Consider the following 27,915-nt stretch of genomic DNA (forward strand, 5'->3'; position numbering starts at 1 on the left):
GGGTGACCCTCTTCAGCTTACCAGGCCCTAGGTACCCACTGTACCATTTATTAGGGACTTACAGGGCTAGAAGTACCAAAGTATTTGTTTTTAGGGAAGAAGCACTGGCACAGGGGACCTGGTTGACTGGAACCCTGTGCAATACACTTGAAACCACATCAAAACTAGTCAATAGTGAGGAGTTAACCATGTAAAAGAGGCACTATCTCACAGTGACAGTGTACCTTACCCGTACTGGAGGACTATTGCAAAGTTCCCGATCCAGTCTGATTGCTGGGGGATATTAAAAGGCGAGGAATCTGAATGAAAGATAGCTACTGAAAGTAAATAACATTGTCTTCCATGCAAATAAATTGGATATAAGGACGCACTGTCCTTTCTTGCTTAAAGTTGTTACAGAATTCCACTTTAATCAAATCATCACCTTTTCTGTCTTCTTTTTAAATCAAACAACACCTTTAGAACTTTCTTTAGATATAAGAATAATACTTGACTTCAACTTGGATACAAAATAAAATAATTCGGGAAATCTAGCCAGGTACTTTTTTTACTATGGTCATGTTTGACACTGCCTACACACACACACACACACACACCCGCACCCCTTGAACAGCCCTGGAGGACCAATTGCTTGTCCACTAGGATTAAAGCAGCCATCCCAGGTTGATTAGAAATGTACCACTATAAGACATTTGCAAACCGACTTTGTGGAAATCAGTGCAAACTTCCTTACATGCTTAGTAGCTCAAATAACTTCTGTTCTTCCTTCCCAAGGACTGCAGGTAGATATTGTCATATAGCGACTCCGGTCGAATATTTGCAACTAACAATACATATCCTGCGATGCATAAGTAACAGTTACTTACTTATAATCCTGGTTGTGTCTTATAGGGATCGTCATTGAAATCCTAAATTACCTGCTTACTTTCCCAGCTGTTATCATGGGAATTCAGAGCAGCAGCTGCCTGATTGTTCTCATATGCTTTCTCTCCCAGCAAAAAAAAACTGACTCTGTGAGGAAACTGCGTGTTTAATGCACTATGGATGGTGAAAGCTCCTGGAGCCTCTTTTCACATATTTCAAGTTTGAGGCTATCCAATGCATGTTTTTTCAGCATTTTGCAAATAAGAATCTGCAATGTAGTCTTCCAATAGTCTCTTCTAGAGTCTGATGGTCTACATTTCGGAAAAACCTTGCCTTCGATAAACTTGTGAAGGGTGCTGCCCATCATATCAACATATGGACAAAAGCACTTTATGTGTATGATTTCTAAGTACACCTATATTAAGATGAAGTGTTACTGGGACTGAGCATACTGCAGGTTATCATACTAACTTGTAAGTAAGTAACCATTTTGTATGATTTTCTGAACAGCGGCTCAATTAGCTAAAGAAGTTCCCTCAAACCTGTTAATTTGCGTTCCTGTTTTGATCTAGGATTTTAGAACTCTCAGATTTTCATGTTTGCAGATAATCAACAAATGTTTTGATTGCGCATACAAAATAAATCAAGTAAGGGAAATTCACTTTTCTTTAAAGCAGCACTGGTACTCCGTCTTTTTTCTTTAATTTTACCAATGTAAACCTAGCTTTGTCCCTAATGTGTGGTGGGGATAAGGAGACGCCGGGCATAGCGGGAGAGACGCTTACCTGCCCAACACCTGCCTGCTAGCTCCTGGGGCCCAAACGCTGTGTGTCTCGCCGCCACTGCATCGATCCTGCGGCTAGAGACTACAGCTCCCAGGGAGCATAGCGGACACTTCCACTTCCGGTTTCTGGCCAGAGCGCGCCCGGAGGCGCTACATCAAGGGACGCCCCCTCGGTGGAGCGGGGGATAAGGAGACGCCGGGCATAGCGGGACAGACGCTTACCTGCCCAACACCTGCCTGCTAGCTCCTGGGGCCCAAACGCTGTGTGTCTCGCCGCCACTGCATCGATCCTGCGGCTAGAGACTACAGCTCCCAGGGAGCATAGCGGACACTTCCACTTCCGGTTTCCGGCCAGAGCTCGCCCGGAGGCGCTACATCAAGGGACGCCCCCTCCGCGTCGCGGGACGCGCGCCTGCGTGCGCCGGGCTAAGCCCGGGCAAAGGGCGGGCCCTCTGTGGCCCTCAGAGGCACGAGGAGGACGGGACGGGGCAACCTCCCTAACATTTTCCCCGTAAGGTACTTGTTTAAATCCAGCCTATGTGCTTGGGCAGTCATACTCATTCTGAGGACTATTGTTACTGACATGCTGTTCCATATCTTATTTGGGAATACCTGCATGCTGATTCTGAGTCATCTTGCTCTGTGTATTGAGTGGCAATCCATTTCTCCTCCTAGCTTTTTGTCCTTCGTACCTGCTCTGTCCATTATTACCGTCTTGTCCAACAGACGTTAGCTCATACTGTGCTTGGACTAGTATATGCCATTTCTATTATGTCTCCAAGGGGAAGTCGCAGTAAAACAGCTGCTGCGGGGGGCGGATCAGTAATTGGCCCTATTGATAATTTCATAACCAAGGCCAACGATGCTATAAACCAGGGTATTTCTCTTTTAGAACGCAGGGTCTCACAAGATCTGGCCCACGCTAAACGTTCTTCCCTTGGTCTTATTGCTGCTGCTACCACACCTGCTCAGGTTTTGCCCAACAATAACAGACCCTTATTAAATGTATGTGCTGACATCCATACCATCCCAAGTGAGGTAAACCTATCAGCCTCTATTCCTTTGGTAGACTCAGAAACGGATATTAGTATGGATCTGGAGAAGACCCCAGATTTGCTTAATTCCACTCCTGAAGCAATATCTGTTGATAATACAAGGCATTTAAGAGGTAGACGTGAGGGCGCTATCCAGAAACAAAAATCATATGCATCGAAGTCCCGGTCTACAAAGGTTAGGAAACATGGTCTGATAAAAAGAAAAACTGGGAAAGGTACCAATTCTAACCTCAACCAAAATATGAGCAGGGTTACGGAGACCACTCAGAGGGAGGAAAGAGAGAAGGAGCAGCAGGGTGGAATATCAGATAACAATAATATAATTAATGACAACACTGAAAATGCGAATGACCATATGCTGGAAAGGTTGGGTGAATTATTAAGTATTTACTTATCTCCTATTGAAAGTAGGCTTACTCGTATAGAAAAGCAAATAGCCGAACTGAGTATCCCTATTAAGAACCTATCTAAAGAAGGTGCTACAAATGGTGCAATTAATCATAGCTCTACCAAAACAGTAGGCACCAAACCTAAGACTTCCCAAGCACCAATTATAAATACAAATATTGCACCCAAAGTCCCATTAGCTACTTCAGTGACATCAAAGGGTCCAACCATTAGTCAGTCAACAGTTACCCTTAGTACCAACAATGTGGCCTCAGACAAAAGGAAGGACCATAATACTAAACAATTAAATGGGACTACTACAGGCCAACCTGCAAACCCCGCAAGTAGCTCCACCACGGCTCAACCACCACAAAAAACAATTAGGCAAGTCCCCTCTCGCATTAACCTTCCACCGGAATGCGGAGCATACGTATTGGTGCTAGTTAATGTCTCTAAATTAAGGAAGGACCAGGACGAAACTCCCACATCTCTTAAAAATAAAACCTTACACTGGTTAATTGCAAATTGCAATTATCCCATAGATGGTGCAAGAGAGATCATTAACACTCAGCGAGTGGGCTGGATAGGCCCACTCAGGAAAAGGTTTGAGGGTGATTGCGTTACTATAAGCTTTAAGAGCCCTCAATGGGCAGAGAAAACACTTGCCAGCGCCCCATCACCCTCACCCTGGGAATTTAACACCACAGCCCTTCCTTTAGGTTATTTCTACAGACACTTGATACCCCCCGAACAAGCTACGGTGAACTACCCCACAATTTCTTATCAAGATTTGAATTTTGGAGCAAGGATTAAATCACCGCTTTTTAATTTTAATCAGAACCAGAATCCCAACGTTAATCACATGAATAGCCGCAATTGGCGGAATCGGGCCTCAATGTCAATTCCCATTCCCCATCCTTCGCATTATCCACAATTCCCAACCATGCATCAATACAATTATAGAGATAGGCCATACCCAGTTCCTGACCCCTATCAGTTTACACCGATAACTGAAGTTAGGCCAACATTTAACATCCCTACTCACAATCGGTTCGAATATTTTTCAATTTAGATGAACAGGACTGACTGGGTACATCGGCCAAAAATGAAATGTATGGCCAAGTTGCAGCCTGTAAACTGGAGGGATCTTCAATTCCAGCTGTAGTTTGTCAGGATCAGAATGGCCCGACAGAAATTATGTTATCCAACAGTATTTTGCCCATTCCTTATAAAATAACCCATCATAAAACAGGGAATACTGGGAGTAGACCTGACAAACGTTGTACCACCCATGGTTTATCAATATTAAGCTGGAATTTTGCAGGACTGGAATCTAAGTTGTCGGACCCTGCATGGATTGAGATAATTAATGATGTGGACATTCTTATGTTTCAAGAAACATGTGCTGTTGGGAATCTGTACGTAGAGGGCTACCACTGTTTCCGTTTAACATCACCTAAACCCAGTTTCGGTCGAGCAGTGGGTGGCCTATTCATTGGGATTAGAATTCTGGCAGGTGGTACAATCAGAGACCTGCAGATTGATAACCTTGTTAACCCTAACATTCAAATTCTTGAATACAAGTCAAAGTCAAAGACCACGATTTATTTAATCAATTTTTATAGTAATGATTTTTATGGTGTACCGAACAAGAATTTTTTGGCACTATCCAAGGTTTTAAGTATGTTTGAATGTTCTTTATCAGCAGACACTAAGACTGGTATTCTAATAGGGGGCGATTTTAATGTGAAATTAACAGAGAATTATGGGTCTGATGATCCTATTTACCCTGTCTTTGTAGATCGCAGGGGATCGGAACTGTTTAAAATATTTTCCGAATTTGACCTTGCCGATGCTATGAGAGTAGGGTATAATACGAACTTCCCTTATGCCCCCACGTTTATCAGCAGGGATAGTAGTTCCATTATTGATTATGTATTCACGTCGCCACTGCTAACAGATTGTATAGCAAAAACTTCTGTGGTGCAAACATCCTTTAGTGATCATAATCCATTGCTGGTGATTTTAAATTTTGCATATAGTCCGATCTTTATGAATTTAAATGGGGCAAGGGATATTACACCCTCAATTGATGGTCTTCGATTAAAATGAAGGGGAATTGATTGTGGGGCCATCTTAGACATTGTACAAACGACACACCCACATCTGTTAAAATCTTGCTTGTTCCCTAATGCAAACCATGACAAATTAATTGCAGATTTTGAAGTTTTATGTTCAGCCATTAAAACTCTCCTGTCAGTCCCACTCCCCAAGGAATGCAAAGAGCCAAGGTGGTTTGATTCATCTTGCTCCTTGGCCAACAAAGAATTAAGTAAGGCACTCTCTGCGAAGCCAAGGTGCAAAGTTGTTGTTCAAGCTGCCAGGAAAAATTATAAAGATAAAATATCGGAAAGGAAGTCTAATTTGCTGTCCGATCACTGGGACTCTTTGTTAATTAGTGCGAACTTGGGTGGCAGTGGCCCATTTTGGTCCGCTGTCAGGAGAAAGAGGGAAATGGGAAAAGAACTCACACAAATTAGCTGCAATATAACAAGTGCAGCATGGGAGAACCACTTCTCCAAAATCTATGCAGCTCCCTCCGATGAGTACTCTCTCCCTAACTCAGGCCAATTGGATGGTCTAAAGATTTTTGACCATGAAGTTAAAATAGCCATAAAAGAGAGTTTAGGAAACAAGGCGCCTTGACCAGATGGCCTCCCCATCGATATTATTAAATATAATGTCGATTTGTGGACACCAATACTCCTTAATATTTTTAATAGTCTCCCAAAAGCAGCCATGCCGGCTACTTGGGCACCAAGTATTATTGTCCCAATTTATAAAAAGGGAGACAGATCAGATCCAGCGAATTATCGTCCTATCTCCCTTTTGGATAATACCCTAAAAGTTCTAGTACGTATAATTTACAATAGGGTATTGGAATGGGCGGTTGACACTGACTTTTTAGATCCCTGTCAGATGGGGTTCAGGAGTGGGGTAGGAACAGTGGAGCAATGTCTAAATTTAAAATTGATAATTGATAAATATTGCGTTGCCCGCTCATCTCCTACCTACCTTGCTTTTATGGATCTTTCATCCGCTTTTGATCTTGTGAATAGATCCAAGCTCTGGTCAATTCTCTCATACAACGGTCTTGATGGCACTCTTGTCAGATTTTTAACCTATCTCCATACTGACCTGAAAGCACGGGTACGTATTGGGATGGGTGGAGAGGTCTCGGGAGCCATCGAGATAGGGAGGGGGGGTGAGACATGGGTGCGTTTTAGGACCCCTGTTGTTCATTATCTATATCAATGGTTTATCCAATTGTTTGAAAAAAGCCACCTCAGATGTCCCACTGATTCTAGGTAATCCTTTACCTGTGCTTTTATACGCAGACGATGCGGTGCTTATGGCCCGCACTACTAATGCTCTTCGTCTGCTCGTACACAGTTTTGTCAATTTTATGGAGGGTCTGGACTAAAAGGTAAATTTAAAAAAATCTTTCATTATGTCCTGTGGACCGGGCAAAAGGAAACTCAACAAAATCCGAATAGGCACAGATAAACTAGAATCTGTTCCTAAATTTCCTTATTTAGGGTTGGTTTTCGCTGCGAACAGCTCGTGGAGTGGGCATTTGGCCCACGCCACGAGCAAGTTCTCGAAAGCCAACAATTCTGTTTTGAGTCTCCCTCGCCCATAGAAAATTGGTGCCACTAAGGCTATTTTAAAGATTTTTAAACTACAGTGTTCACCTGTCGCTACGTATGGAGCAGAGGTATGGGGGTCGGGAAGCAGTATTTGTATTCAAAGAGAGGAAAATCATTTTTGCAGAAAAGTGCTGGGCGCACCGATTTCCTCATCTGATTTTATTTGTCATAATGAACTTAACCTTCCCTACATAAGTGATTTTATTAGAGCAAGACCAGCTCTCTTCTGGATTAGAATCTGGAGGAATGATGCTGCTGTCCTTACACAAAATATCATTAAGGACTGCCTAAATTGCGAACATGGTATGAACATTCCCTGGCTCACAGAAGTTTTTAAATCACTTAACGAAGCTGATAGAGGCACTTTGTTCACCGACTCAATGTCAATTGAACTAAAGGACAAAGTTGAGGTTCAAAATGCACTTTATGCACTTTATAGAAATGGTCGCACAGGAAGAGAATCCCAGAAATCAAGCGTTATGAAATATATAGGAAATGGTCTCTGTAGGCAAACTTTGCCGCCCTATCTCTCCCTTCCTATGTCTAGCTGGGAGCGATCTTTATTGTTCCGTTTAAGGACAGGAACTGTAAAAAAAAATTTTGCTGTCTTTTCCTATGGGGTACCGACATAATGCTGATCTCACTCCATGTCCCTGTGATGGTGTGAGCACACAGGATGACCTGCACTTTTTATTTTTCTGCAAATTTTATTTGAGATTTATTAAATGGTTCTTAACTCCCTATTTTAAAAAATACAGACCTCTCACACTTAAAGAATCCTATATGATGCTGCTTACTCTGGACACTGATGAACTGACCTTTCGCACTAGCACTTTTCTAAGATCAGCCATATGAGCGCGTAAGACGATGGAAAATCCCTGAAATCAGAAACTAGTCACAATGGTGTTATTGTGTAAACATTATAATGAAATTAAATTTACTGTATAGCTATTGTATGAATTTTTATGATATTATGAAATGTTCTTCTGTACAAATTCTTTTTATTTTTCTGTCTGTATTATATATAAATGTTTTATTGCTGTAATCAGTACTTTTATGAAATTCGAATAAAGGTCTTTTGAATTTGAATTTGAATTTTGTGTGGTTACATATATCACCGCCTTTCTAAACAGCTGATTTTAAAAGTTGCGTAGGGTAGAAGTTGTTGATTTGGGATGGTTGGTTGGATAGGATGACATAAGTGAAATATTGAGTTTGATTGATGGCGTTAATGGCAATCTGTGGTCAGTTAGCTCAGCAACTTTCATTGTGTATTCACAATTTACAGCTTAATAGTTGTAATTGATCTATATATCATATTTAAAATGAGGGTGTCCTTTTGTTATTTTAGGGCAATACTATTTTACTTAAACTTATATATTTTATTATTGCAGCAAGCTTTGGAAAATAGTGGCTTGTCCACTATTCCACCAACAGGGCAACCTAATGATACTGGCCCTGTGAAGACATCAACACCTCAGAGCCAAGATATACAGCCTGTCTTGAATCATCAGGCTCACTCACAGGATACAGAACAAATCAGATCAGTAGTGAAAACAAGCCAGCATGGGAGAACTGTCCACAAAAAGAAAACGCCGCATTTACCAGGTAATGTATACATTTTTTCAGGAACATTAACCAGAACATGCATGACAGAGGCATGGGAGATATTTTTGTTCCCCTATTTAAACATTTAACATTTTTATTGTGAAAAATATTCAGTGACTCCCGGGGTTGCTATTTTCTCACTGTTGAGATAGGACACTGTTCGCTGTAATCCTGCATTGAAATTGAACTGAAGTCCTGAGACATAACCTATATGATCTAGTTGGTTTCTGCTGTACCATTTCTTTTGGGGGGGTGGCCACCTCTACTTTGTATGTCATTCTTTCATCCTTGATGCACCCACCCAACGTTTCGCTACAGTTTTGTACAGTATGATTTTAGAGATTCCCTGTGTTTGGGCTACATCTTGTCTTGCAACAACCATAGACAAAACACTGTACTTCAAGATATCCAGGTATACTCTGTTTGTCCTGTGTATTTCAGGATAATTCGGTCTCTCCATATTCTTAGCAATATCAGTCTGGGTAACAGTTTAGGGGGCGTACCCATTAACAAGTGGATTTGTCACATGAGTTTAAAGCAACATTGTTGTATTGCAGAATATAGTCATGCATTGTGGTAAATTGTCCCTTCTTGACCTCAGTGTCACAGCAAACTGAAATATCTGAGTACCCTAAGATCCACATTTGTGTTTTGGAATAATACGCCCTATGTAATATTTTAAATTGAACTAAGCTAAAATCCCACCCTTCTGATGGATGCATCTAACTTCAGATTTCTCACCCTGTGAATACTCTCAGGTGCCAGATTGGATTCCAAGAATGTTTTTCACCCGTATGTGATACATCTCTGTGTCAACTCTGTTCACCCTTCTCGCTGGCATAAGCTTCTTTCTCTCCACGCCGTTAGACACTTATCCGGAGCTCGATGCCTCAGGCCTTAAGCCTTGGACTGATGAGCGCCTGGGCACTAGCTATTAGCCATCAGGAGTTCCAAAGGCTGGCAAAACCAAACACACAAAAGCTCTCACTGCTTAAGGACAAGGTCTGCTTATCTCAAAGCAAACACAGCTGGATGACTGCACACCTATATGCGTCTGAAACCAAAGTGTATAATGATTGGACCAAGGATGGGGCTAATACCGACTCCAATTTATTATCCTGCATAGAAAAGATGTAATGAACAGGCAAATTGTTGGCTATGCAACCAGGAAGATGTTATCCATATCCTGTGCCCCACCTTAAAGGAGGACTGGCGGGAGCTGCTAAAAAGAAGGTGGAATGTCCGGGGCTTAAGGTCCTGCAAGGAAGCAGTGTTGGCCTGCTTTGAACCATTGGACATTAGACTAAACTGTGCACTGGAGAGATTTTTCACCGTTTCTCAAAAAAGTTGAATGCCATGGCTCCAGCAATTGATGGGAAGAAGTGTGATTAGACAATTAACAACTATGGTTTTAGCTCAAACCCTGTCACTGAGTTTTTGTGAATGTACACAGGCTGTAAGCTGGGTAAAGACTTTACATGTGTAGCTCGCGGTTTCTGCACCTGTTAAGATAATTCCTCCAGTGGCCTATCAACCTGGCATTGCGGACAGTGTTCTTAGATCTCGCCTAATCAGCGCACAAGGGCTGCTTACGAGTGACCTCTTGTAATCGGTCAGCACTTTTTGGAGAACTAGTGCATGTACTGCACTGTTTCCAAAGAGCGCTCGTGCATGTACGGCATCCCCCTTGCGGGATAGAGTAGCTTCGCCTTCTCTTTCCAATTACCATGCCTGCGCTGCGCTTGTTGATTGGAAACAGATAGCTTCAACGTAGAAGCTGTACATGCATGAGTGCTTTCACTTTCTTGCCGGCTCTTTGCTTCGTCCTGCTAATGGCTCCTCCGTCCTGTCCCCTCCCCTGTTCTCACTCCTGTGCATTCAGCTTCCCAGTCTACTTGAGTCAGTTGTCTGTGGTTGGGGGCTCTTGTCGTCCCTAACAAGTAACATGTATTTGTAACGTAACTGGTGCTCATATAAAGCAATCCCAAACGTTTATGTAGTGCTTTAATATGTACAGCCACTTTTATTTTTACAATTTGAAGCACTCCTCACAGGGAAGTTTTGCCATGCATATTTGTGTCCCTCTGGTACACAGTTGCTATAGCAAATTAAAACACTGTGGAATGGCTCCAGCCACAATCGGCTTTAGCGCTGAAATCTGAAAGAAACACGTAGTGATAGATTCCTTACCTTACAATTACCCTCAGGCGACAGACTGGATCCGAAAAGTTTTTCGTCAGCAGTACCACTGTGCATCGATAGGCATCGTTGTGCGGGTCCGCATGCATCGTTGGCGACGGGATGATGTTGCTGGACGTACTTAGGCGCGCCAGCAAGCTCAGATCCGGGAAGAGCTAGTACCCCCAGTAAATTTTGGACTGAGCTTTTTCGAGGCCTTTTACCTAATTTTGTTCGAGTCGATCGAGACTCCTGGTGTCGTAGGGATGCCCAGCATCAAGAACTGGAGGGACTGTCACCGCATGTTGTCGGTGACTGACCCGCACCACGTGTGTCTCTACTGCCTGGGGCGTGACCACGACTCCAAGTCGTGCCCGACTGCCGGGCCATGGTGCCGACGACTTTGCGGGAGCGGTCCTGAAAGTTGCTGGAAGTCCGGCAGTTGGCTCTGCGACACTCAAGGTCCCGCGGTCGAGGGACTGGTCGAGGGACCGGTCGAGGGATCGGTCGAGGGACCGTTCGAGGAAGTTCGAGGCATGTGGGCTGCTGAATTCATATCTGTGCATAGATCGCCGCCTAGTGTTGGGTGCGGATGATTGCACATTGTTGACCTGGAAGAGTCTTCGAAGTATCACGAGATAGGTGGCTCCTCCCCTGGACTACAGTGCGCATGGGCATCGACTCCATCCTCAGATTGTTTTTTTCCGCCATTGGGTTCAGATGTCTATTTGTTAACTCAAGTTCAGAATCGATAATAAACTTTCTCTTTGGCCAAAAGGCCTTTAGTTATCGTCTGTATTGTCTTGCGATCGGTACCAGTACTGTTCCTGCTCTGTCCCGAGCCGGACATCAAGAGGAGCCGCGTGGCTTTTCGACACTGAAGGCCCGGTCGACGCCAGAGACCTTATTCGACGATCCATCATGGAACGGATCCCGTTCAAGAGATGCCCCGTTTGCAACTCCAAGTATCCTCACATCGACGTCCACCCAAGTGCCTGTCGCCGGATCACGATGAAGCCAGCTGTATGGCTTGTTCTCGGTTCCGCTCCAAGAAGACGATTCGCTGCGCGGAAGGAGGCCCAGCAGACGGCACCTGACTCGGTGAACATCTTCGATGCCGAGGAAGATGATGGAGTCAAGCAGGAAGATCAGGAAAACCTGTCTGATCCAGCTTCGAAGATCGACTCTAGCTACGACGCCGATGTAGAAATGGTCGATACTGAAGACGTCGTCGACGAGGTAGGAGACGATGAGCTAAGCCCAACCGTGGGTACGGGGGCCTTAACTAAAACACTCGATAAGGCTCAGGTCGAGGGATCGCCACATGGCCTTACCCATGATCGTACACTTTGTTCTACAGCCCCGCCTCAAGGCCCAGCTACGGACATTTCTACCGAGCCATCGGTTGACCGATCGAAATCGAAACCGAAAGCATCGGTGTCTACACAACCAAAAGCGCTGGAGGCTAAATCGAAACCAAAAGTACGTATCGCTTTGGTCGGTTCGAAGACCTCTGAACCATCGGCACCGACAAAGCAGAAGAGTGTTATCGACCCGGTGAGGTCGCTGAAGGGTGTAGAGCCGAAGACCGTGGCACCGAAGAAACCGGTCAAGGACGTCGACCCGAAGAAGTCGGCGCCGAAGGCCATCGACACAGACAAGGGACTCGGACCTCAGAAGGTTATCGATCCTAAGCATCGACCCGACAAAGCTCGAAGCAGTACAGGCCTCGAGTCCACACCCAGTGGTGGCTCAAAGGAACCCGTCGAGTCAACACAACCTTCCGCCTCCTTTTCGAAGCAGGTGTCTGAGTCGCTGAACCGCATTAAAGAGAAGGCTACTACTGTCGGACAAAGGCTGCTCCTCCCCCGAAGTCGGTCAGTAAGCCTCCCAAACCGTCGGCACCCATCCAGTTCACGCTGCCGCCGAAAGTGGTGCCTAAGGCCTTCGCCCCGAGGATGGCCGTCGAAGCGACCAAGAAGGTGTCCGTGGGGCCGAAGCCTATAACTGAAGAGGTGGCCTCCAAGCATCTACAGCCTCCGCCTGAAGATCAGTCGAGGCAATTCATCGACGCCGAGACGGGTAGACTTTCTATTTTTAAACGGAAGATCACCCCTGAACAGCCTATGGAATCATATAGAATTCCATTGAAGAAAAAGAGGGATTCTGCTACGTCACCTCTTCTCTATGAACCTATAACACCACATGGACAAGACACTGCCCATATCTCACCCACATACTCGGATGTGGAGGCAGGGGAAGGTGACAATGATGAGTACAGCTATCCTGTGGACACTGATCCTGAAGATCACGCTGAACCCTGGACAGACGCTGCTGACCCAGGAGATCCACAAACTGCCCCAGACAGTCATGTCTATGCTGTTAAAACCTCGCCTACTGAAGACATGGCGGCGTTTAATGCACTTATTGAAAGGGCAGCAAAAAATCATGATGTCCAGCTCCATGCTGACCCTGTGGAAGAGGATTTTTTGTTTGACCCCTTCTCAACCTCAGAGAGAACTGTCAGGAATCTGCCAATGCTAAAGGGTGTCCTGAAACATGCTGGAGACCTTTTTAAGGAGACCACAAGGGCAAGGGTGATAAACCCTAGAATTGAGAAGAAATACAAACCGGCACCTGGAGACCCTACGTATATCAAGGGGCAGTTGCCGTTGGACTCTCTGGTTGTTTCCAATGCCCGGAAGAGGGCGAACTTGCAAACAACCAGGTGACGCTCCTCCCCCTGACAAGGAATCTAAAGGGCTAGAAGCATCAGGAAAAAGGGTGGCAGCTCAAGCGGCCAATATCTGGCGCATCTCCAACACACAGGCCAGATATGACAGGGCTCATTACGATACACTTGAAACCCTGTTACAACACTTGCCAGATGAGTATAAGGAGGCTGGAGAGATGCTAATACAAGAGGGCAAACTCATATCAAATGCCTCTATCAAGTGTGCGCTGGACGCAGCAGACACCGCGGCCAGGGCTATTAATACAAGTGTGATGTTACGGAGACATGCCTGGCTTAGAATCTCCGGATTCAAGCCAGAGATACAAACCACCATACTGAATCAGCCTGTTAACCCTGATCACTTATTTGGCCCGGAGGTGGACACCACCTTAGAGAAGATCAAAAAGGACACTGAGACTGCAAAGTCTATTGGGGCTTTACAGTCCCAGCAGTTCAGGGGTGGTTCCTTTCATCGCTCCAACAATAGAGGAACTTCCGAGGCCAGCTGTCCCAGCAGACACAATACAGTAAAGGAGGCACGCAGACCACCTACACCAAACAGAGTAGGGGTGGCTATCGTGGAAACAGCACCAAGGGCAGAGGTCGTGTTAACAGCTCCCGATCCTCCGCCACTAACAAACAGTGACGTCTTGTCACTGCCCCCCGACCATTCCACACCGGTCGGGGGGAGACTGCAACAGTTCCTGCCGGTCTGGAAATCCATCACCACAGACAGGTGGGTGAGACAACTTATCCAGTACGGTTATTGTCTGGAGTTAACATCCACTCCACCCAACATACCCCCAAGACACCGTCCTATGTCTACAGAGCATTTGCAATTATTGCAGCAGGAGGTACTCGTCATGCTGCAAAAAGGTGCCTTAGAGCTCGTGCCTGTGGAGGAAAAAGGTACAGGGGTGTACTCGCTGTACTTCCTGATCCCAAAAAAGGACGGGTCCCTCAGACCCATACTGGACCTCAGGCCCCTAAACCAGTACATTCTATCAGAACACTTTCACATGCTCACATTACAGCAGGTTCTACCGTTACTCAGTCAGGGAGATTTCCTCGCAACATTAGATCTGAAGGATGCATATTTCCATATTCCACTACACCCGTCACACAGAAAATACCTCAGGTTCACCATTCAGGATCAACATTATCAGTTAAGGGCAGTGTTCCCTGTAAGCTGCGCGGGCGCGCGCACCTTGCTTACACCGAGCGCGCAGAGTCCCGAGGGAAGCGCGCACACATCCTGTGAGTGCTTTCGCGCCGCCGCTTTTAAAACGCGAGCGGCGCGAAAACGGTAATTCCGGCTGTGGCTGCGGGCTGTCTGTGACCCTTCGTGAAAACATTTGTTAATGGCAGCCCGTCATGCGCTGCAATTATCAAACATTTTCACAATGGTTCACAATCAGCCCCCAACCGCGCTCCCTTAAGAGAAGACATTTAGCAAGTCCAAAAGCACGGACTTGCTAAATGTCTTCTCTTAAGGGGGAGCGGTTGGGGGCTGATTGTGAACCATTGTGAAAATGTTTGTTAATTGCAGCGCATGACGGGGCTGCCATTAACAAATGTTTTCACAAAGGGCCACATGGTTTGTGATGCGAGAGGGGAGGGTTGAGGATGAGATCAGGAGACACATAGGGCAGATAGCAAGAGGGAAACATACACGCGATTTCGCAAGGACTGACTGTGCAGCATTTATAAAGCATTCTCAAAGCTGCCAAGGTTTCAGATTACTTTTGTGTGACTTTTTCATAATTTCAGTGTAAATATGAGTGACATTAGACGACTATGAGTGACACTTTCTTTCGAGCAAAATCAAGCGATGAAGACACAGGAACAATGGATCTACATGCACTCACATAGCAGCTGCATTAAGAAGAGTAAATTGAAAGGGAACTGAGGTCATTTCAGTCACTGGGGTTTCGAAAAAGAATGCAAGGCCTAGGTGTATCCAGTCATATAATCATAAAAACGTACTTTTTAAATAGCACTTCCTTTTGCATTTCTATAAAGAATGGATTTTGGTGTAACAACTTAACAACGCTCAATATACAGGCCTCTTGAAGAAGGACACTTTCATTTGCCTCTTTCGGATTGCAGGTAGTGGTGTTTAAATTACTCCAGTGTTTACAAGCAAAACGTAACTCGAGTAGCTGCTGTACAAACACGCCTCTCAAATAGTCAAGCTCTGACTATTATGTAGAATACCTGAACCCCTCTATGTTTGCTGCAATACAAGACTCATACCTGTTACTCAGCTGTGAAACGTTGGCACCGTCGGCGGGTACTAGCCCAGGGTGCAGAGGAGTACGCTACCAACAGTGCTATGGCCCAACCCTTGCCTGCTCTATTGCTTGATGCTGGTCGCCTACTTCTTGTTTCTGATGTTTCGGGGGCCAGGCCTGGGCTTTCTCACTGCTGGAGCAGCCTTGCGAGGACGACGTGTGAAGGGCCACTCACAAAGCATTGCTCACCGATCATCTCTGCGTGGCCGATACCGAGCTGGAGTCGTGTCTGGTACAGATGCTGTAGGCCTGCACCATGGGTGTGTCCGTGCTGCGCAACGTTTTGGGTGGTGTGCAGAGGCCTCTGCAATTTGAATTTACAACACCATGGTCAAATATGCATTGGCCTAAACGATGGGTATTGAAAGCTTTTCCTGTTTCTGGAGTTCGTGTTGCACAGAATGTAAGATTTTATAATCATGGTGAGTTTAAATATTTACAAAGTATGTAAAATGCTACAGTGTCCAGAAACACTGATGGCTTGACTGAAAACAGATGTCAGCAAACATGGGCAGGACTGTGTTCACATTTAGAGCACAGTCACACACACACTCGGGTGGCTGCAGCACTGCACCACTCCTGTCTTACTTCACATCACTTGTTGTAGCTCAGGCCGCAAGCCACCACCGCAATTACCGTTTGAGCCTCACCTGGTCACAGTCAGTGAGTCCTCGAGTCAGCAAAGCCTGTCGTGTGCAATCCAGTGACCGTCCGTCAGTCAAGTGTCCCTCTCGGTGAAGGCAATTGAGATCGCCGGGGCCCGGGTAAATTTACTGCAACTGCACTGACTGAGGCAGCTGAGCCACACGGCCGAGGCAGCCTGCACGCTCACTCAGATTCCCCTGCCGACTAACTTCCTGTCAGTTCCTGGCAGCAGACGTGATGCAGGAGTACCACACATCCGGATTTTATTAATCCCGGCCCCCTGGTGACACCGGTGATCATGATTGGCTGCACGTATCGGGACTAGGGCAGGCAGCCCGCACCGGCACAGAAGTGCTACTCCGATACATTGTAGCGCCGGCTCTCAGAGAGCTGCGCACTGCTGTTAACTGTTTGCTGGGACACAGGCGGCCGGCACCTCGAGCAGCAGAGAGAGCCACACCGTGACGGGCACAGTGACAAGCACCGTTGGCAAAATGCGTGACATTTCATTTCAGTGTGGTGATGCGGATCACAGCACCGAAATGCGTGGGCGTCACACATGTTGCGTGACGCTTGGCAGGACTGCATTCTGCATGCTGCACTGTTCTTGTCTGGCCTGCTTTAACTCAGGATAATCGTCCTGAACATATCCGCCTTGGACTTTCCTAGCCCGGGTTGAGGCCATCTCAGTCCTTGGCTTCCAAGGCACTTAAGTTTCTCGTACTCGCTGAATATGTTTGGACTGTGGTTCTTAGAATACCTGCAAACCTAGGTATGGTGCACAGAAGATCAGAGCATCTGCAATAATTACAGACTTGCGTGGCTACCACTACAGAGTCACACAATATGACGCACAATAACTATGCCTCAAGCAAGGGTGAAAATAGGCACTTCCCAGCATTACTGGGCGAGGCCAGTCTGTGCTGAAGTTGTATTTCAAAGGTGTGACCAGGAAATACTGTAACTCTCCTAAAAGTTCCTAGGTCAAACTGTACCTATCTGAGAACTGTCACAAGCTCAGCCTCCTTAAGCCTGCCATTGCCTTATCTTTTCCCCATTGACAGCATGCCACTCTTACAACCATCCCTAGACACGGTCGTGCAAAATGAAAGCAAACTGGTTTCAACAGCTTGCGACTGAATGGTAGAACCTTCAAAAGCAAGTACAAAGAAAACGAACACGCTACTTAATTAGTAATAAAAAACAAATTACATAGTAATAATGGTACTGCGTGAGCGCAGGTAAAGATGGAGACTGAACTCTCTGACAGACAAGAGCAGGTTTCCTACTGGCTGTGAATATGGCTATGAACCAAAGGAAGTATAGTGGAATCAGCACATGCTTTCAAGGTTCCTTAAGTTCCAACCAGAAGATGGATGATCTCAAATATTGGACTTGCTGTTCCTCTACCTGAAAGTAAGAGAAGCACTGACAGCACACACCACTAGTGACAACACAATCAAAGAATCCTCAACCCTGGAGGGTAGGCTACTAAGGGAACCATTGGCTAAGAAAGCCATCTCCCTAATACATTGAAAAATAATGTCTAATTCGCTGGAGGGAATGTCCACACTAAGGACTGCTTGGGAAAAAGATGTGGACACACTTGAGGATGGGGAGTGGGAGGAGGTGCTCCAGGCCCAGAGGGTGATAGCGATAAGGCCAGAGTTACATCTGGCGCAGCTGCAATTGCTGCACAGGGCATACAACAACGGGGTTTTCATCTATAACATGGGTAGGGCAGGCTCCAGTGTGGGCAGCAGGGGATGCGTCACACTTAGAGTTCCTACACACCATGTGGGCTTATGAGAGAATCCAGCCCTACGCCGTTCCAGTTGGACAGGGCTTCTACAGAGCAACAGGGACAAAAGTAGAGAATACCGTCAATATGCTGATACTCTGTATGTGAGGTGATGATGATCCTCTGCAGCACACCAAACTGCTGCTAATGGTGGTACTGGCAGTGGCTAAGAGGAACACAGCCAGAAGTTAGGGGGGTGGGAGTGCCAAGCACAGACATTCAAGCCTGGGCGGAGGACTGGGCAAAGGACATGGACTGGTGCATGATGGCAGAGAAACCGGTACATACAGGAAGGGGATGCTCAAAAAAATGGAAGGTGTGGAACCCATGGAGGAGGAACAGGGGCATTGATAAGTCTTCTTGACCAGGGCTAGAAGGGAGCATGCAGATGGGCCTACTGGATGGGGGTGTGTCTAAAAAAGTGTCGGACCTCTTCGCTCAGTCAGGAAGCTAAAGAAAAATACAAATTAGGAAGTAGAGTAGGTAGTCTCCTGATTGCATTGCCAGCTCTTACACTGAATTAAAGCCCTGTACTTGCCACAGCACATGGCAGCGGAGAAGCCCCTCTCTGGAGGTAAAGTTAAAATACTTGCTATTCGTGCCTTGCTTTTAGATAACTTGTATGGGGGCTTTCCAAGAGTTATTGTTTCGTAATTTAGATTGCGCTTCCAACCAAAATTTGCTCCTGCTAAGAGGTCCTAGGTGCATAAGATTACCTCAAGATATGCCTAAAGGTTATTCCTTTATTAGTGAGTAGCAGTACCACAGACACTCACGCATGCACTGTGTACCTCAGACACCTACGAATGCACCGCATGCCACAGACACCTATTCATGCACCGTGTACTGCAGACACTCGTCCATGCACTGCGTACCACAGACACTTAAGCATGCACCATGTACCACAGACACTCATGCACGCACCGTGTACCACAGACACCTGTGCTCGCACCGCGCACCAGAGACATTATGCATGCACTGCGTGCCAGAGACACTTATGCATGCACAGTGTCTCACCGGCACCCATGCTTTCGGCTTCTGCTATTGTTTGATACTTATGCACCTTCCTCGGCAGGCACAAGGCATCTGTCCTCAGGAGGAAGGAGAGCGCACTCTGGAAGCATTTTCCTTTTCTATTCAAAGTGAGATTTTCTTGTCAACCAGAGGTAAACATCCGAAGCCACAGAGAAGAGATGTATGAAGGCTTGTCGAAGAGTTCACATTTCTGCCCCAACCTCTGGGGCTGATCTGTTCTATGTCTGTGTGGGCCCACATGGGCCCCTTAAACCCTTGGCTGTTGCCAGCCAGGACTCTTCTGCAGGAGGGTGAGAGGGTGAACCATGCCCCTGGCACTTTTGGCTAGTGCCAGCCAGGACTCTTCTGCAGGAGGGTGAGAGGGTGAACCATGCCCCCTGGCTGTTCTATGTCTGCTGTGCGGTCTGAGCCCACGTGGGCCCCTATCAGCCTTGGCTGGTGCCAGCCAGGGCTCTCATCCAGGAGGGTGAGACAGGCCCATGCCCCCTGGCTGTTCTATGTCTGCTGTGCGGCTGGTAGTCAGTTTCCAAACACAGCGTGTGCTAAAGTACGCGCTGCGTTTGGAAACTGTCTCTACTTTTTTATTAGCAAAGCGCGGGGCAGAATGTAGCCTTTTATTTAAGTATTGCTGTTAATCGGAGCCCGTGAAGGGGCTCTGATTAACAGCGATACCTAAACAAAAGGTCACAGCAGCTGGGGAAATGAGCAGAACAGAAGGCAGGAGGGCAGAAAGGCACAAAAAAAGAGTGAGACATAGGCCAGAAAGGCACAAAAAACAAGGGAAAACGAGTGGAACAGAGGGCAGAAATGCACAGAAAATGAGGGAAAAACAAGTGGAACAGAAGGCAAAAGGGGCACAAAAACGAGGGGAAAACGAGTGGCATAGAGGGTAGACGGGCACAAAAAACGAATGGCACAGAGGCAAAATACAGAATACAGAAATATAGGGGCAGCTTAGAACAGAAGGCAGAACGGGCAGAGAGACACGGGGTAGCTAGGGGTACAGAAGGAAAGACTGGGCAGAGAGAGCACGGGGACATTTCTCCACCCAATGAACTGTGCTCCAGTTAAGAATATTTATTAAAATCTTATGATGGTACCACCATTGAAGTCTTGTGCTTTTCTAAACTTGAAGTATACTTGCCAGTGTAACCAATTCATGTCATGGCGTGCTTATCCAATTTGCAAACTGCTCTTAAAACCCTTATTGTGGCGCTGTATGTGTGAAAATGCACCATCTTTTCACTTTTTAAAGTAAACTTTTTGAGTGCCATTTGGCGCCGCAGACACACGCGTTTTGGTTCCTGGCGCACATAGCCATGGTTGCAGCGCACAGAGACCCTCCACTGCCGCACACAGAGGAAAAAAATTAGAGGGAACATTGGTTAAGGGTCCTCCCTTTCGGAGTGATGACAGCACTCAGGGTGTTTACCAAGTGCCTGGCAACAGTGGCTGCACACCTACGGAGGCAAAACGTTCACGTCTACCCTAATCTGGACGACTGGCTTATCCAGCCAAAGTCGGCCCAGCAGTGTGCCGCCCACATGTCCCACACCATTCACCTTCTTCACGATCTGGGGTTTTCACTGAATTATTCAAAGTCCCACCTTCAGCCCGCCCACGTACGGCAGTATCTGGGCGCGACAATAGATACTCTGGCAGCCAAAGCACAGCCAAATTCAGTGAGAATCAACAGCATGCAATTGCTGATACGACAATTCAAACCACAACACTCACTTCCAGCACGAGTGTTCATGCAGTTGATAGGCATGATGGCCTCCTGCGTCTTCATAGTCCCGCACGCGAGACTACACATGCGTCCGCTTCAGGAGTGCTTAGCACGTCAGTGGAATCAGGCTCACGGACAGTTGAAAGACCTAGTGTTGGTGACCGGTCGTGCATACAACTCTCTGCATTGGTGGAATCCACAAAACCTTTGCAGGGGCCGACCATTCCAGGAGCCTGTGCCACAGATTATTCTGACAACTGACTCATCTCTCCAGGGATGGGGAGCTCATGTACTCCACTACACAGTGCAGGGACTATGGACAGCGCAACAAAGGAAGATGCACATCAACCTTCTGGAACTGATGGCTATCTTCATGGCGATGAAAGCATTCAAAGTACATCTGTTCAACAAGGTTGTGTTGATCCGGACGGACAACATGACGGCCATGTACTACATACAGAAGCAGGGAGGTACACACTCTCCACAGTTGTCTCATCTGGCTCAGAGCATGTGGAAGTGGGCCATTCAGAGGAACATCTTCCTCATGGCGGAACACCTCCCAGGCAAGGACAATCAGATGGCGGACCTGCTCAGCAGGTACAGCCACCAAATGCACGAGTGGGAGATACATCCATCAGTACTCCAGCCGTACTTCCAGCAGTGGGGTCATCCAGAGATAGACCTGTTCGCCACAAAGGAAAACGCCAAATGCCAAAGCTTTGCCGCCAGGTTCCCACACCCACAGTCGCAGGGCAATGCGATATGGATGAACTGGTCAGGCATATTTGCGTACGCTTTTCCCCCAGCACCTCTAATACCGCTGGTGGCACGCAAGCTGAAGCAACACTCGATGACACTCATCCTGGTTGCTCCGACGTGGGCACGCCAACCATGGTACACCACTTTTCTAGAACTATCCGTGGTACCGCATCAAAGGCTGCACCTCACACCCAGGCTTTTGACGCAGAGCCATGGCGACATTCAGCACCCAGATCCGCAAAAGCTCAACCTGGCGATCTGGCTCCTGAGGTCTTAGAATTTGGCTACCTCTACTTGCCTCCCGACTGTATGGATATCATAAGAGAGTCAAGGAAGCCCACCACCAGAGCATGCTATGCGGCAAAATGGAAGCGGTTTGTCATTTATTGTGCAGACCACAACATCAACCCGCTAGACGCATCTACTCACAACATCATTTGTTATCTGTTATATCTATACAAATGCAATCTGGCCTATGCTTCCATTCATATACATTTGTCCGCAATAGCAGCTTATCTCCAAAACAGGCAGCATCTCTCACTCTTCAGAGTGCCTGCCATTAAAGCCTTTCTGGAGGGACTCAAACGAGTTATTCCTCCCCGACACCCACCAGCTCCTGAATGGAACCTCAATGTGGTCCTCTCCAGACTGATGGGTCCAACTTTTGAGCCTCTACACTCATGCGAGATTCAATTCTTGACGTGGAAAGTGGCTTTCCTAATAGCAATCACATCGCTACGACGAGTTAGTGAACTTCAGGCACTAACTATCCAAGAGCCATTCATACAGATTCACTCCAACAGGGTGGTACTCCGCACTAACCCTAAGTTTCTGCCTAAGGTGGTTTCACAGTTCCATATCAATCAGACTATAGAACTGCCAGTGTTCTTCCAAAATCCTGAGTCAGTGGCAGAGAGAATGCTCCACACACTAGACGTCAAAAGAGCTCTAATGTACTACATAGATAGGACCAAAGACTTTCGGAAAACAAAACAACTATTTGTTGCCTTTTCGCCACAACAGAAAGGCAACCCCATTTCCAAGGCAGGTATAGCCAGGTGGATTGTTAAGCGCATTCAGATTTGCTATCAAAAAGCCAAGTGCACATTAACGGTTCCCCCAAGGGCCCACTCCACGCGAAAGTTGGGGGCCTCCATGGCTTTCCTTGGAAATATTCCTTTAGAAGACTTATGTAGAGCAGCCACATGGTCTACCACACACACATTTACAAAACACTACTGCGTAGATGTGCACTCCAAACAGCAAGCAGCTGTAGGACAGGCTGTTCTAAAAACACTTTTTCAAGCTGCTGCAGCTGGCACAAGCAGCCGCTGCTAATGGAGGGACTGCTATGTTTTCTATGCACAGATATGAATTCAGCAGCCCACATGCCTCGAATCGAATATGCTACTTACCAGTATGCATCTGTTCTTGGCATGTAGGGCTGCTGACATTCATATCGCCCACCCTCCTCCCCGGCGCCTGTAGCGGCTGCAGCACTTAGAATTACTCTTAGCATGGTCATCACCTACGGTGTTACACTCCATCTTTGCCACAATGGCTAAAAACAATCTGAGGATTGAGTCGATGCCCATGCACACTGTAGTCCAGGGGAGGAGCCACCTATCTAGTGATACTTCGAAGACTCTTCCAGGACAACAATGTGCAATCATCCGGACCCAACACTAGGCGGCGATCTATGCACAGATATGAATGTCAGCAGCTCTACATGCCAAGAACAGATGCAAACTGGTAAGTAGCATATTCGCTATCGTTCATCTGGATCGAAATCTTCGCACTCTGGGTCAGGTAAGTCGAAGCATTCCAAAAAGAAGTCGAAGAAGGATTGTTGCTCTTCGAATTCCCCTCACCCGTCGTGCTGACACAGCTGAGGGTGGTGCCACCCCCGTGGCTCCGGCGGAGCCTGCGACGTCGCTGCCGGCCTACCCGCCCTTCCCGGGTCCGTCAGCGACGCCTGCACAGGGGCAAGAGTTTCTTGCTGCCATGGCCCGACTCTTTGGGCCGCCTGACCCCGCTGGCACGCCTACGGACCCGACTGGGGGTCCTGTTCTTCCGACGCTGGTGGCTTCGGCCCGGCGCCGCTGTCGGCTTCGACCCTGGCACCGCAGGACCCTTCTGGATCCAGGATCGGATCCCGGGCGACACCGGTTTACCTGATTACACCTCCAGCAATGTCGACCCCACCTCCGACATCATCCGGTACCACCGCCAACGGCTTCCCAGTTGTCAGCCGTAAACCGGACGCGGCGCCAGAATGGCGTCGATCAACGCAGATTCCGACACAGATGGGGCCTTTCTACCCCTACGTCCGTCCTCCTTATTTTCAGTCTGTTTCACAGACTTCGGAGGAAGGGGAGGACTGGGAATGGTCTGAGGACCCTCTCACACAACAGTGTGGTTATGACCCGGACTGGGCAGAGGATTTGGAGATTGCAGTGGTCTAGACACTTCGCCTGACCTTGGCATGCGGTCTCCTCCTTCCGTGGCTACGGAGGAGGGAGCAAGTTACGCAGTGGTGTTGCGTAGGGTGGCCGAGCCCCTCCACCTCGAACAGCCTACAGTGGCCGTCAGGACTAACCTCCTGACAGAAGTGCTTCAACCGGCGGCAACCTCTTCGGAGCCCTTACTGCCTTTTAATGATGCCCTATCTGACGTTCTTTTGGGCACTTGGTCCAGGCCCAACACAGTTTCTCCTGTGGATAGGAACGTGGCCCGGTGCCATCACCCGGCTCCGGGCGACCCCCTCTTTCTCTCCCAACACCCCACCCTCGAGAGCTTGGTTGTCCAAACCTCTGCATCCCAGAGCGCATTCCCTTCCGCACGTCCGGATAGGGAATCCAAGTAGCTGGAGCAGCTTGGCAAGAAGCTGTTTTCGTCTGCCAGCTTCGGGCTGCGGTCGGTGAACTCTGCATGCCTCTTGTACCGTTACTCCCACTCTGTGTGGGATACAGTAGCGCAGGTGCTGCCAAACTGTCCGGAGGAGGCCCAGACAGTACTTGCCCAAGCTATTGCAGCTGGGAGGGATGCAGCGAAGTTCCCCATCCGTTGCGGGCTTGATACCGCTGACTCACTCGGCAGGGCGATTTCCAGAACAATGGATCTTCGGCGCCACGCCTGGGTGAGAACAACTGGCTTTTCGGGGGATGTCCAGAACACCTTGATGGACATGCCCTTTGATGGCATTTGCCTTTTTGGCAACGAATCGGATGGTGCGTTGGAGTGCTTTAAGGACTCACGGGCTACGGCCAAGTCCTTTGGCCTCTCAGCCACTCAGCCTCCTCAGCCTTCTGCTTTTCGCTCCTTTTGTGGCCACGGAAGGGGTGCCCCAACACGTTCCTTCCTGAGCCACAGGCCGGCGCAGTAACAACCTCAGCGCGGGCGTGAGAACTGCAGAAGCGGTTGTGGGGTCTAGCGGGCTGGTCAGTCCATCTCCACCCCTGTAACATCCACTGTAAAGCCTTCCTATTCTGTACTTTCAGGCCTATCAAACACCAGTGGGCGACAGAATTCGCCATCATTTCCCCCACTGGCGCAACATCATATCGGACAAATGGGTGCTGCCAATAGTCCGAAGGGGCTACTCACTCCCCTTCGAGACTACCCCTCCAGCCATGCCACCTCTGTACCACCGCATGTTGGGGGACCATCTTGCCCTTCTTCAGCAGGAAGTCATGACCCTCTTGGCCAAGGGGCCGATTGATGGCTTTCCTGGGTCAGAAGTAGGTCTTGGCTGCTATTCCCATTACTTTCTGATCCCGAAGAAGGACAAGGGCCTGCGTCCTATCTTGGACCTCAGGGATGTCAACGGCTTCCTCTAGAAGGAGAAGTTCAAGATGTTGACGCTTGCTCAGATCTTGTCTGCTCTCGACCCTGGGGACTAGATGGTAGCGTTGGACTTGCAGGACGCTTCTTTCCACATCCCCGTCCTGCCGGCCCACCGGTGTTACCTGCGGTTCACGGTAGGCCACAAGCATTTTCAGTTTATCGCGCTTCCCTTCGGCCGTACCAGTGCCTCTCAGGTGTTCACGAAAGTGATGGGGGTGGTCGCAGCTCATCTGCGCAGATGGGGGGTTCCAGTCTTCACCCTATCTCGACGACTGGTTGTTGAAGGCGGGCTCGCCCCAGGCAGTCGTTTCCCACCTCCAGACTATGGCCGCCCTCCTGCATTTGCTGGCGTTTTCCATCAACTTGGCGAAGTCTCACCTGATTCCCTCTCAGAAGCTCCTCTTCATCGGAGCGGGTCTGGACTTGGCTCAGTTTCGGGTTTATCCTCCCGAACAGCGAGTCTGGGATATTCAGGCTATGATTCCGATCTCTCAGCCTCTATCCTGGGTTTCGGTTAGGATGACTGTTGGAAATGGCCCTTTTTGCAGGGTTATCCCCAAACTTTTTGTTTCTTCCTCCTTTATTTTTCCTGGCCTGTGGTTGTTGGCGATAGGACTTTGGGCACTTTACCACTGCTGTTTAGTGCTAAAGTGCATATCCTCAGTGTATAAATTGTTATTGTGATTGGTTATCCATGATTGGCATATTTGTTTTACCAGTTTGTCCCTAGTAAAGTGCACTGAGTGTGCCAGGGCTGGTAATTCAAATGCTACTAGTGGGCCTGCAGCACTGATTGTACCACCCACATGAGTAGCCCTAAAATGGTGTCTCAGGCCTGCCACTGCAGTACCTGTGTGCAGTTGCTAACAGCCATGCTGACCTAACCAGTGTCCACACTGGCCAGGCCTAACCCTTCCCTTTCTGTACACATTGGACACCCCTATGGAAGGCCCAAGGTACCCCCCTGGGCAGGAGCAAGTGTATGTGATAGGTAGAGCATGAACTAGTGTTGGGGACATGCTCTGGTAGTAAATTACAGCCATTTTCGTTTTTCACTATTGAAAGGCTATCTTTCCCATAGGCTATAATGGGGAATGCTGTGTATGTTTACCTGCATATCTTCCCATAGGAGAAAGATGAAAAATTGAAGTTTGGTATCCCTGAACTCAGAATTTAATAACACATCTTTTAGGAAGGATGGTTTTTAAATCCTGTATTAGAAAGTAGCTGCTTTCTTGTCTGACCTTTCTGTGTGCCTTTGGCTGTTTGTGAATGGACTGTCTGGCTTGTGAGTGACAGGGCTGGGGGATTCCAGGAGACAGAATGAGTCCGCCCAGTGGTGAATAGAGAGATCTGCAACTAGATGGGAGGGAGGAGTTGCACCTGGGACCTGAATATGACTGTGCCTGCCCCCCACAGTGCTGGCTCCACCCCTGTGGTGCGTCTGATGTCTCTGCCCAGCACTGTGAAAGGAGAGAAGGAATCATGTCAACAAAGTACTCCAGGGCTGTGCTTTCCCTCCACAAAGCTGGCTCCACCTCCTGTGGGGCATCTGATGTTTCTGCTCTGCACTGTGAAAGGAAAGAAGGAGTCATGTAAACAGAGTTCTTCAGAACTGGTTTGGACCGGGCTCAGAGCCCTCCTGCACAAAGGGAACACAGCCTTTTTGGGGAATAAGTACAGGACACCAGACCACTGAACTTTAGATCATCCAGGAATCAAGAAGGAACCTCTGCCAAGGAGAACGCTGGAAGACTGAAGAGGAAGGACTGTCCTGCTGTGTATTGTGGGCTGACCTGCAGCTGCTTTGCTGCCAAGCAGAGAAGGACTTTGCTTTGTGCTGTGTCCCCTTGCTTGAATAGCTCTCCAAGGGCCTGAGGAGAGCTGGCCTCCTGTTAAGAAGTCCCAGGAACAAAAGGACTTCACCCCCAGCTGCCCTTCCTAGAGTGCTTGATCCAATTGTGGGGCCTCTGGAAGTTGTGCCTGCTGTTTGGGGAGCTGGACAAGGAGAAAAGAAGACAATCTGAAATTTTCACGCACCACTCGCTTGCGTAGTGCATTCCGACAGTGCGAGGAAATTCCTGCCTACGCGAATTTAGAGATCCTCACAGCACCTGTTGCCGCTGCAAGAACCGACGCATCGTTTGATCGCGGAACGCATCGTTCGGTATGGGAAGTTTCCTGTTGCTGCGAGTATCGTCTCAGAGCCTGTCATCGCTGGGTGAGATCGCCGCTATCTTGCGGACCGCATCACGTCGCTGCGAACATCGTTGCAGAGCCATCGTATCGAGGGGCCGCGAAAGGAGAAGATCGATGCTGCGCTGCGCATTGCTGCCACACCTGAGATCGTCACCGTCCCGTAGATCGTCGCATCATGCCTGTGCGAGACACTTCCTACCGAACCTGCGCACCGGAGTCCATACAAGGTATCGCATCCCTCCACATACAGACGGGATTCTGTCAAGCGGGGTTGTCGCATCGCCTCG

At 47.9% G+C, this 27,915-nt stretch overlaps 1 protein-coding gene across 3 annotated transcripts in view; it reads left to right on the forward strand.

Moving 5' to 3' along the window:
- Nucleotides 1-27,915, forward strand: part of ZNF236 (zinc finger protein 236) — a 1,135,475-nt gene that overhangs the window by 317,483 nt on the left and 790,077 nt on the right. For all 3 annotated transcript variants that reach the window (XM_086965182.1, XM_086965180.1, XM_086965183.1), the window contains exon 9: nucleotides 8,195-8,408. In XM_086965182.1, coding sequence (XP_086821308.1) covers nucleotides 8,195-8,408 — 214 coding nt within the window. The remainder of the gene's footprint in view (nucleotides 1-8,194; nucleotides 8,409-27,915) is intronic.

The sequence above is a fragment of the Lissotriton vulgaris genome, chromosome 4_1 (assembly GCF_964263255.1).
Source record: "Lissotriton vulgaris chromosome 4_1, aLisVul1.2, whole genome shotgun sequence".
NCBI classification, from domain to species: Eukaryota; Metazoa; Chordata; class Amphibia; order Caudata; family Salamandridae; genus Lissotriton; species Lissotriton vulgaris.